Source organism: Ischnura elegans, chromosome 4 (genome assembly GCF_921293095.1).
Source record: "Ischnura elegans chromosome 4, ioIscEleg1.1, whole genome shotgun sequence".
In the NCBI taxonomy this organism is placed as follows: Eukaryota; Metazoa; Arthropoda; class Insecta; order Odonata; family Coenagrionidae; genus Ischnura; species Ischnura elegans.
In genome coordinates, this window is record NC_060249.1 from 38,645,930 (window position 1) to 38,658,785 (window position 12,856).

General features: G+C 34.2%; 1 protein-coding gene across 2 annotated transcripts in view; it reads left to right on the forward strand.

Annotated features, from left to right (window-relative positions):
* Window positions 1–9,537, forward strand: part of LOC124157296 (trichohyalin) — a 32,352-nt gene extending 22,815 nt beyond the window's left edge. Inside the window, exons 9-15 of one of the 2 annotated variants that reach the window (XM_046531895.1) lie at window positions 1,793–1,903; window positions 2,015–2,230; window positions 4,380–4,417; window positions 4,591–4,681; window positions 7,006–7,225; window positions 7,854–8,002; window positions 9,301–9,537. In XM_046531895.1, the coding sequence (XP_046387851.1) occupies window positions 1,793–1,903; window positions 2,015–2,230; window positions 4,380–4,417; window positions 4,591–4,681; window positions 7,006–7,225; window positions 7,854–8,002; window positions 9,301–9,381 (906 nt within the window). In that variant the 3' untranslated portion in view covers window positions 9,382–9,537. Of the gene's footprint in view, window positions 1–1,792; window positions 1,904–2,014; window positions 2,235–4,379; window positions 4,418–4,590; window positions 4,682–7,005; window positions 7,226–7,853; window positions 8,003–9,300 lie in introns of those variants that run through there. The other variant, XM_046531896.1, reaches the window with a different exon arrangement.
* Window positions 9,538–12,856: the final 3,319 nt, after the last annotated feature.

Consider the following 12,856-nt stretch of genomic DNA (forward strand, 5'->3'; position numbering starts at 1 on the left):
TGTCACTTGGTTGATTGAACAGATAACTAATGTCACCTGAACGTCAATTTTTTCGTCTAAATTTAAATGCCAAAGAATCCTACCAAAACACCTCCGTAAAATCTTTGGAAAAAAGTCCTTCAAAAATGGAAGAAACAAGATTACTTTGATCGACCATTGTGTGCAAAAAATACAAATCCAAAACAAAAAATAAGTAGATGAAAGGTTATTTTTATCATGGTAAAATGAAAATTGCCTCACATATTATGTAATTGCTTTTCAAAAATTATAATGTGCCTATCACATGGCTACTCCTAACCCTAAAGCTTAGACCCATGGCCTGCATCCACAAGTCACTATGAGTGGCCACTTTTCTATGTCTCGCAAGGTGATCTTTGAATGCACATACTAAGCAGTGGGATGACTAATTTGTAAATAAAGTTTAATTGATTATCATTTTTAATTCGGATGCAGCATTTGATTTCTTTTTCATTCACACCTTATTCACATGAATCTAAGGCAAATGCATCTTTTTCCCTTCCGGATATTCTAGAATATGTGAAGTCATCACACAATTGAAAGGATAGTCTATGGCTCTTCCAACTCTAGATACCTACTACCATCTAGGTATATGCACTGAAAACAAGTGAACATTCATCCTATATTTTCAATCATTTATGATACAATTCTCAATATTGGTAAATTTCATTTTCAGTGTACCTATAGGTACACTGAAAATGAAAGTAGGTATGTATATATGTTACTAAAATACCTAAATCAAAATTATTTTTTCCATTATCTTTCCCATAAAGTGTGAATCCTGAGTAAGTGATTGAATAAGTGATTCATATTGTCATCTATGCACAATGCAATGCCCAAACTACCCAGATAACACAGAGAGAGAGAGATTTATCCATTTCTTATGGTCAACCTGCTACCTCATAAGCACCTTCCTTACTTTTTTCCTTTCACCTTATCTCAATGACTTATAATGTACTAGCTGGGTACCTATATACAATATCACCATGAAATTTTCAGGATACGTTGTTCCTTGGGTAATTTCTTTGACATGACTTTTTCATCATTGAACGGCATCGACAAATTCTAATACCCAAAGTGATACTTAAATAACATCACTTTTAAATCACCTAGGGATTTAGGCTCAAAAGTGACATTGGTGATATAAAATAAAATATTTTATATAAAAAAATTAAATATGATTCTGCATCGTGAGGGTGACTAAGAATAAGGCAGAAACAAGGATCCAGGGAAAGTAAAATAAGAATGGACTACATAAGATCAAGGCATACTTAGCTGTGAACAGTTAGCTATAGCTATTTAATTTGGCTACAATGCTTTTTGGTTTTCTCTCTATGATTAATTTTAATGGTGACTTTACACTAGTCAAACATAAGAGGTAATGATTTCTTTCAAGTATTTCCTCAAGTAGTGAGTCATCTTAGAATGAACTTCATCTTAGATACATGCAAATACAGCAGTTTCATGAATACAGTAAGTTTCAAACCAAAATTTATACTTGGCAGAGCACAGAATAGCACATAAGGTAAGTGACCCTAATCTCAACTGATGCCAGAACATTTTTGCCCTTATATCAAATGTTCATGTTTTTTCACTCTTTAAATATCCCTTTTTTGTTCTACACCTGTAAAGTTGATCCTTTTAAGCCAATGAAAGAAAAATATAACAATGGAGTTTTGAGTATTCAAGCAGTTTGCATATTCCAGGGAAAATTATTAAGGTGGAGGAGCTCAAACATGGAGTGCCTTTATTTAAAAATGTTTTTTCCTTTCAGCCATTGGAGATTAAAAGTGCATTTGAACAGATATTAGATGATACTTTATATCAGGTTGTCAGAAATAAAGTGGACTTAGAACTGAAACAGATAATTGGTCGAGGACTTCAGGTAAACATCATCATAGTATATTCATCATAAATATATCTTTTTTAAAAGATATTCTAGGATTATAAAAGAAATAAAAGCTAAAAACTGATCTACATTGGATCCACATTTCAGACAATTGAAATAGTGGCACCCAAGAAGGCAACACCAGAAAATGGAAGACCCAGTACAGCAAATTTTCTGCCTTGCCCAGTTTCAAAAGGAAATGATAAAGTTTCATGCTGTCAACCTATGCCAATTGTTAAGAGCAAAAATGAAAGCCTCATCGAACAGCAGCGAAGCAGCAGTATCAGGAAAAGCCTAATCGAGGATGTATATTATGGATTAATGGTAGGTATGTTATTAAAAAGAACGACCGACTATTATAATCATAGGATCAGGGAATAGGTGTGTTATTTCAGTATACCTGGACTAGCCACGGTGATAACTTTTACGCAGGTCACCCACAATGCACAAATTGTGCGAAAAATCCACAAAGGAAAAATAATTCGCCTTGACCGGAATTTGAACCCGGATCCCGGTCAAGGCGAATTATTTTTCCGCTGTGTTTTTCACACAATACGTGTGTTATGTACAGAATACCTTATTTATCTGAATATAGTTCCCCTTTTTTTTTTCAAAAATGCCCGTAATAAACGTAAAGGGGGGGGACTATATTCAAAGGCATTTTTTAATATTTTTCCCGAAACTGAAGCCTCAAAATTTGGGGGGGAACTATATTCAGAGGGGGACTTTATTTCAGAGAAATATGGTAATTAGACCAAACCTTATGATGGATGGAATGGATTCATTGGCCAACACCAACAACACTCATTCATCACATGAGGATTGGCTTGCTCATCTGGATTTCCGATTCACAACTGTTTCAAGTCAATGTCAGACTGACAAAATGAGACATAGACATGCACCCGTTGAAACAGAAACAAAACATACATAATATCAGTGAAAAGATGGCCACCAAGCACAACAAACCTCTGCAAGCAAAAAAACAGTATGTCACATAGGGAGAGGCAAATATTAACAATTTTTAAGTGAGGGCATATAATTCCTAAAGGATTGAAAGCAATTGGGGCATGGCATACAAAAAATAATCATTGATAGGGGTACTTCTCTGTAAATTACCTCTAAACCCCACATTTTACTGAATATTTCCTTGTTGCTTCATCTAGTAGCAGTAGGTTTGGGGTTACAGGTGCATCGACAGCTACAGTCATTAGCACCACGCGCAATCAAATTGCGACAAAAGCATATACTATAATTTCAGTTAAGTGCGGCACTTATGAGAATATTGATGTAAAAGTTAAGCTAATCAAATCGAATTTATAAGACCAGTTTTCCCAATGAATTCTATGACACGGCTTAGGTGGCCAGGGTCATCGCCCAGAATACATTCTAGGTTGCCCCTGACGCCTATCCTGTCTCGCGTAAGCTGGTACTCATCGCTCTCCGTCAGGAGGTGTTTCACAGTCAGAGGGCAGTCACAATAGCCACATTGCGGAAGAGTCTTCCCTTCAGTGAAGAGATAGGAATGGGACATGGCGCAATGACCGATTCTCAGTCTTTCAATGATGACCTCCTCCCTACAATTCCTCCCAACAGAAGAGGGCCACATTGACGTAACCGGTTTGATCATTCTAAGTTTGTTGTTCGTTACATTCATCCTTACCTCACTCCACTGCCACAGGACTATTCTGCGCAGAGCAATCTGTTAGTCTTGATAGGTCACAAATGTCGAAGCCTACGCCGGCAGCATGAGTGCCACCTTTGCAGCTGCATCTGCTTTTTCATTTCCTATTATCATCCAATTAAATTTGTACATAAGACCCTGCCTTTTTTTCTACATTTTAAAATTAGAAACGTGCCTATCCCTCTGTAGACCTGCATTGAAAAGAGCGGGGGAAGCTCGCTGGGAGTGGGCGCAGCACGCTCATCTACTCTTAATCCAGGCTAAGGCCTTGCTGTTGTTTGTGAGCTGATTTTTCCTAGGGTCGAGCTGTCGAGTGACCTGCAATGGATGAAGCGAGATGGAAATAGTCAGTAGAATAAAATGAATGATTTATTGATGCTCTGGGAAACCAATAAGAGCAAAACAAACCTATGTACAGTTTACTTTACTACTTACATTCTGCTCAAAAATACAAGAAGATGTGACCTTATCTGCTTCATAAAAACTTATTCAGCCACACCATGAGACATGCTGTCCAGATGAAAACAATTTTCAAGGCTCCAGTGGAAGGGAGAAATGGCAAATAGAGCCCTAGGATGAAATATATGAAGCAGGTAATGCAAGCATTCATAAAATGGGAACCTCAAAACCTGGATCATTAATTAAATACTAAACTCAGAAACTAAATATTGCAACCAAAATAAGGTTCACAAAGCTACGAATTCTTTAATTTGTCCTCATCCACAAATGCTAGTTACAAGACAAAAAAAAGCAATGCAACGTAAACTTTTTCATTGGCATTTTATTTTTCAGAGGAGGAGCACCCAACCAAGTTATATGAAACGATTGAGGTGAGTAAAGTAATGAAATCCTTATATTAAAGCTGACTGAGCCTCTAAGAATTGCCCATCATAAACATTTCAACGTACAATAAAAGTATGTGAATAACATGTTTTACAAAAAATCATGTCCAACTACTTCAACTAGCTAAAGAAAAATTTTATTTCTCCAAAAACAATTGCAGTTTTGGTACAGCCCAGACAATTGGCATGTCATCTCAAGAAATAACAGTTCCTGAACTGAAACGTTCAAAAGATAGACCACCCACACCAATAGTAAGTAATAAGTTATTTTCGATTAAAAATACACAAATTCTAATCAGTCTACTTTTGTTGAACAATTTATCACCGCCAACATTCTGATTGCAGCACAGTAGTATGTATGTATTACATAATGACCACATAGTGCTATACATATAGTGCTACATATGCAATAATGATTTGGGTGATGGGACCGATTTCAGCAAAGGTGAGACGAAATACTGAGAAAGAATGACATTTCAGGAGGAAGAGGAGGTAGCGTTATGGGATAAGTAGAGTTAAACCTTTCCTGCCGGTGCCTACAATAGAAAAACGTTTTCATGCTACGAGTAGCATAAGAATATTTTAAACCTCTGAGTACGGAGCTCTTTTTTGGGGGTGAGTTGCCTGGGTATTTTCGTCCCTCAGATTTGGGACCCGGCTCAACCCTTACCCCGGCCGCTGGACTACACCCCATCTAACCCCATCATAGCACAAATCCACGGTCAACTTATTTCGTTACCAGTGTTTTTTTCATAAGATACTGAAGAGAGAAAAGGTCAATGATCTAATTCACAAGTGGATAGGTGCGATGTAAGAAGACTTTACATAATTCGGTGATAGAGGGCAAAAATCATTAAATATTAAGAATCATAAAATATTGAGACACTGATGAACCATTGGCTATTATAGTTAATGTGATTTCTTTGACTACTGAGCCAAGATCAGAAAAAATAACCAGATGTCTGAAATTTTAAATGAGAGGCTTTCCTTATCTATGATTCAATTAACTCTAAAGTCACAGGTCTACTAAGTGACTACAAGTCTCCCTGCACAAGTTGGTACAAATAATGCCTTTGAATTGCACTTATAGTAACTATTATTATTTTTTTTTCTCTTCTATTCTTGACCTTGTTTAATATATTTTATAATATTTCTTGGAGTTTAGGTCAATGTAAAACAAGTTATAGTCAACGTTTCGATTTATTTTAAATCATCCTCAGGGCTATGAAAGAAAAAACATGAACAATATAAAATACAAAGATAACAACGATATATGTACAATATTTTTACATAAAAATGTTACAATCGCGTTTTTTATACAATAGTATAATTTAAAGAATACACATATATATACATATGTATAATAGAACAGAATAGAATATACAAAAAATTTTGACATAATGTCAAAAAATAATTGACATTGTTTTTGACATCTTTTTACGTCAAAATTTTTTGTGTATTCTATTCTGTTCTTATATATACATATACCTATATATAATATATATATGTGTAAACTTTAAATTATATTATTGTATGAAAAATGCAATCGTAACATTTTTATGTAAAAATATTGTATATCGTTGTTATCTTTGTATTTTATACTGTTCATTTTTCTCTTTCATAGCCCTGAGGATGATTTAAAATAAATCGAAACGTTGGCTATAACTTGTTTTACATTGACTTAAACTCTACGAAATATTATAAAATACTTATAGTAACTTCCACTGCAAAATGTGATTTTTCTCTCGGCAGTACCAACAAGAGTTTTGTAAGCTCAGCATTCATTTTAGGAGATATTTAATGAAGTAATACATCATACACAGTTGGATGAACAAAAATTTCATTGGACCAAATTTTTGTACTATGATACATTAACAAGAGAAACGAGAAACGACAAAAAAGATCGAACCTAGGAACCAAGATGAATTATTCATTTCCTAGATGGTTTGGATTAGCATTAGGAGGAAGTGACCAACAGCTGCAGTCATTTGTGCAATGAGGGAAGGATGGAGGGAAACCCAGGATCAGTATTAGCCTGCTCTTAACTAACGGTGGCATCCAACGAACAGAGAGTTGTATTTGAAGTGTCCTAAACATAACACTCAAGCAGGTATCGGGAAATCTCTGAAAAATCCCTGTCAACCCTTGGATTTTAACCCAGACTGACTATGCGCGAAGCCAACATGGGGTGCTTTCCATTCATGCGACTCACACATTGACTTGTGTCGACTCGCGGTAACTTTTTTTAACTCTCCTATTCCTGTGCGTTACCGTTTGTTGACTTGTGTCACAACAGTCGACGACACACACAGAATGGAACACGAAAACCGTGACGCAAGTCAACTTGTGTCGACGTGTGTCAATGAATGGAAAGCATCCATAGTAGCTATCTCACCAGCCCAATCCTCCTGTTTCTTAGAATAGCTTGAAAAAAATATTAAGACATTCACTCCATTAGGTAGTTTGTGCAGTTAGAATTTCCCTTCTGAAAAATACATAAAGCATTAAAACATGTGATCCCAAATCCCAAAAGGTATAAGAGTTTTCTGTTATTAATACCCATTTTTTTTGCATAGCCTTCCATAACTGATGTAGCAATGGTGATCTTTCAAACCTCTGATGGATATGAAGAAAACAAGAATGAAAAATTAAGTGACAGCAGTATTATACAATTGGAAGAGAGGGATGATCTTTTAATACTGATTCACCAAATTGCTAAAGAAGTCAGCCGACATATGTACGGGAAACTGCAGAAAGAACTAAACCTTCACAGTGAGAGAAAAAGTCGTTCAATATGTAAGTTCATTTCATCTCAACGAAAACCATGTAAGCTAATCCCAACATAAATACCAAAACACAATGTTGGCAAAAGAAAGAAGAATAACATACATTCTATATTATGGGATATAAAACTGAAAATTCAAAATTTGCTACCGCTGAAAATTTCACACACAATCACTACCACCAAATCATGATCACAGAGCAAGGAAGTAGATATCCTCTCTGTCACATTTTTGAAATACAAATACTTAGGGTATCAACTTATCAATATCTTGAAAAATGACAGAAGAAGTTGATAGTTATTTTCCAGAATATTGATTGGCATAGTGAAAAAAAAACTTGGTAACTTCCAAACAATTTTATTCTAAGCTAACCTATTTAAAATGATTATTTCCTATCATTACCTGAGCAAACTATGAAGCAATTCCTTTGATAATTATGTAAATTATAAAATCAAAAACAGGTAAATAGCACAAAATTTACATGTAAAGATATCAATAATGTGATCCATTTTTTCACCAATCTATAATACATATGTAAGCAAATCGTTGGTCTTGACGAAACGGCCTTTCCAATCATCTTTTTAACAAGGCATACCTATCACATACATTCTGAAATAAATTAATAATATCTGTTATTTTAGCAATCACCATGCCAGAAATAGTCAATCATGTCACTGAAAGTATTAAGAACCATGGGTTGGAATATGTTTCAATGATGGAGGATCTGGAATGGGTTGCCAGTTCACTTCTGAATATTATCTTGTACTCCTATTGGTCAGCACACTATAAAGTAAGTATGCAAATGTCTATGTAATGAGATAATTCATTCCTGACTATCCATTTGATGTTGAAATAATACTTTAAAGAATATTTTTAATTTTAGAAGCACCCTAAGCAGCATTGGTAGTCCAGACAGGGATTAGTTATAAATTTTATTTCCCTAAAAATCTGGTAACATAAAGAAAAACAAGATATGGGCACGTAAAACATACAGGAACATGAAAACTATATAAACTATGTACACTTTTGTGTACTCACAGAATCGTCGAGATATTCCTCGATGGAGGAAAACAGCTATCTATGAAGGAATATCTTCAATTTTGATTAAAAGGCATTGACGTATTTGATTTCTTTTGCAAAAGGTGGAAATTTATTGAACCCATTTCTTTTGGACCCATTTTTAAAATTTTTGTGCGCTCATACAGGTGTCATTTTTAGTTCTTGTGAGGTGATGGTGAAATACAGCGTTAACTTCAAAATGAAACAGTTTCTTTTTCACATACATGATACTCAGGAATATATGAATTCAAAGTATGGGAAGAAGTTTTAAATTCTAATTTATATGGCAAGGGCGTACTCAGGATCATAACTGGGGGGGGGGGGGGGCAAGCCAAGTTGTGGTGGTCTAGGGGGGTAGTCTGGGGGGCAAGCCAAGCTGGTCTAGGGGGGTGGCAAGCCAAGTTGTGACATTTTAGCATGGAAACCAACATTTTAAGAAAATTACAACAGCACTTTATTAGTTTATGAAATTATTTCCCAGAAAAAATAATTTTATTGTAGTTGCATATCTTACACTAATACGTATCATTTTTCCTGGGTTTAAAGAAAATTTGTTGAATACTTTCGTTTCAATTCAGCAATGATTTTGCTTCAAGACTTCAGCGATTTTTGCTTCTAGAGGGGGGCAGCTGCCCCCTCTGCCCCTCGCTGGGTACGCCCATGTATACTGGTTTACAAGGTGATCTAAAACATTCCTCAGAATTTGACAATGTATAACTATCATAGAAGTCCAACTGCTTTATTCTTTAACCATAAGTTTTTAAAATACTAATATGTAGAACCCCAAAAGATAAAGCTGCGCAATGCATGTGACTAAAAATTGCTCTAACATGGGCTTAATAAAGTCTCATGTATAACAGTTTGACTTCGCTGCCTAAGGTTAAACAGCTATGTACCATGGATGTGTGCAGTGGTTATGGCCTAGGTTAACTTTTATCTACATATTTTATGCTACATATTTACTGATAACTTTGAAAATAGCAATTATTCACCAATTTATGTCAACTGTTCATACTTTTTATCTCCTAGATCAAAGTTCGTACAAGACCTGTAAGTCGTTCAGCAAGATGTTGCTTCAAACAACGACGATCATCCGTCTTAGATGAATAGGATTAATAAGATGAGTAATTATGCACCATTCAGCCAATGTTGATATCGAAAAGGTAAAATTAAATGCACAGTCATAAAATTAAATGATGCATTCTTTATTGTAGTGTCATACAGCTGTTCCAAAAAAATAAAGAATAAAAACAGATTCAAAATCTATCTTGTCTATGAAATGTTTTTGGAGGAAATGCCATCAAACAAAAGAAGCTGTGATAGATTTGAGCATTATTCCAAGGGAGATGATACAATTGAATCATAAAAAATGAAAAATTAACCAGGCAGCTTTTATGCCAGATAAAGTAAAATTTGAGAGTCTTGAACTTCGAGAGTGACTGATATGAAAAAAGAACGAGGTGTCTGAGGACTGACACTCTCCCTACGGTACTGAATGTGAACCTAATGGTTGTGTAGCAAAAGGTAGCATCCTCTTTCTATCTCATCCTATCTCTTGAATTTTCCACTACCTCATTTCCCCTTGCCTAGCAATCACCTCTTCTGAACTACATAAATATTGTTAAAAATCTGAAAATAATTGTAAGAATTGTGAGAGATGCTATTTTCAGGCAAACAATTTGACTCCCATAAATATATTTAAAATCTTATCCTTACCACATGACTAATTTTTTCAAAGATCTTCACTGATATCACTCTTAACAGCTCCAAAATACTAAAAGTAAGAAATATTTTCATTTAGAGATACTTTTCATCTCAAGCTAAAAGTATGGATATATTATTTACAACTGTTTATATTTACAGGGGATACTTAGATTCAAATGCATAATTATTATATGTATGTTAATCTAAAGAAAATATTTCTGAGACCTTTCTAGATAAATATATGATTGGATACAGTCGCCAAATACTTTAATGAATGCCTTAAGATTCACTAGGATATCAAATATATGTATCGGTTATTGTTTTTCGGGTTAATTCCGTGTCGACTCTTTATTTTTTTAACGCGGAATTAACCTGAAAAACGATCACCAATTTGATCACTGTGGAAGCCTACGTAGCAAATATATATACGTTTCCCATGCAAACATAGCCATACATAATATATAACGGTATGGTCTGATACAAATAAATATTATGATTAAGCACGCGTCTTAACTTAATTCTCTAATTCCTTAATATGCCTACTTAAAAACATAGTTTCACAAGCGATACAAGGAGTATTTTTCATAAACAGTGAATACAAAAGCTTTGCATTTGATGCCACAGCTATGCTCTTCATGGGCATGGAAAGCATAACTCAATAAGTCCTTACTGAGAAAGCTTATGGAAGATAATTTCAAGGCTTACCCTCCCATAAAGAACATAGAGAACATTAACAAGCAGGAGAAAATGAACACAAATGTCAAGCCAAGTTATGATAGCTGATGTACTATGACGTCAATAAATGATAAATAAGTAAATAAATGATCTACCTTTTTATGGTAATCTTGAAATCATTTTGTGTTGAAGGAGATCAAAGGAATATCTAAGCAATTCATAATATTTACTTTAATCGAAAAAAACTTGAATCGAATCAAATTGAATCGAATTAAAAATCAAATTTGTCATTGGGAATGGTGTTGAGAAAGGGTTTTAACAAATATTTTATTAAGGATGGACCTCGCATGATAGAAAAAAAAACATTATTAGAACAGGTACTGACAAAACTGGTCAAATATATTGTATTTAATGTCAGTATGAGAAGTGCTGGCTTCCACAGGTAGGTAATCATTTGTCTAGTAGAAGATCCTTGTATCTCTTTTTCCATATATGTATTAGTGGACATTCAAGAATTAAGTCTAAGCAATCAAAGGGGGAATAGCAAGTTTTCTTACAATAGGAGTTCGGAATATGCTTATTTTTACTAACATGGTGGGAAAGGGGTCATAAATACATGGGAAAGGGGTCTTACATAATACCTGAATGCTCCCTCATCAAAATCTACATGATAGTAGGGATGGTGATAGGGATGCGATGGTGATGGATGATAGTCTATGGGATCCTAAAACTCACTGGAAATATGTCTCACCATGTATATAAAATGGGATCCAATATCATTCCAAGCTAAGCATGAAATAGGTTTTAAAATTATAATGAGTGCTATAGTGAATACCTTTGAAAAACATAAGAATTCTTTTGAAATCAAAAAAATGTCAAAGTTTTAACTCAAACATTACGATTCATTGCAGCTCGTAATGATTCAGATGAGGCTAGGTATTTCAAATCTATTTGTTTCAGCAACCACATATTTTATTCCACTAAAACCAGAAGGTTACCAAAGTTATCAGATCCATTTCCATAATTCCAATTATGTACTTAATTTATCTCAATGTAATTTTTTTATTTTTTTACACACTCAAATGCCTTTTTTTAACTTTTACAAGAGACAGCAGCTTAAAGACTGGCTAGGGGTTATTGACAGACTGGCTATGGGTCATTTGACCTGCATTTTGTTTTTACTCAATATCTAAAGTGATAAGATTCCAATAAAATCACTGAAAGCTTCAAATGACGGTTAAGACATTGAATGTCTCAGCAGAATTTTTCATAGCAAACCAAGATTTCATGAACAGATATTATCAGCAGCTTTTGAGTTCTTCTAAAAGGGGTGGGACAAAGGTCACAAGAGAGTTTTTGGAAACACATAACATTAGCCTCTCAAAAGTATATTAGCGTATCGTAATTGTAGCAAGAAGAGAAAAATTCACACATTCATGATTTTAATGAAAATTGTATACTTTAATGAAGGAACACTAAAGGCAGAGAGTTTTGCCTATGTATTTGGAATTGGAAAAACTAGGTAATCACATTCATTGTAAAATTTTGGGGGAGATCTTTTGTAAAAGATAAGTAAAATAATATGTATGATGATATGAATGTAAAATCCTGATTAAATGAAAAATTTATGCTTTGATTTAAGACCATGGACAGTTCTTTTGCACGAGGTAAGTAAAATAATGTATTTTGTGCTTACAATAACCGTATGAATTATAAATGTGTCAACATTGAGCTAATTTCAATCATATTTTTAATCTGAATACCTTCTAATTGATGATATATGTTTATAAACAAAAACTTTTTTCTGTAAACTCTTTCAAATAAGAAAAAACTACTAAAAAATTATATAATGGGAGAGGAGTAGCATGACTCCTTGTCATCCCATAGGGAAAAACTGTCCTCCCATTATTAATAGAAATATTTCTCTTGGTAAATATGTACTTCTATAAAGCCATAATCACTATCTGATGTTGAAAATAATCTACAATATCTTTAATTGAGGAAATTTGCATATGTTTTTAAGGTCACATAGGCATTTTTTATGTAGAATATTAATTATTAACTAGTTTACATCCATGTGTACACACTACCTCGCAAGCCATTTCAATAGGTGGGTGTGATTATTGGTTTATTTAAATTACGGGAACTGTGAAACCTTAGTTATACAAAACTCCAGATCTAAAGAAAAACAATTTGTTTGTGTGAG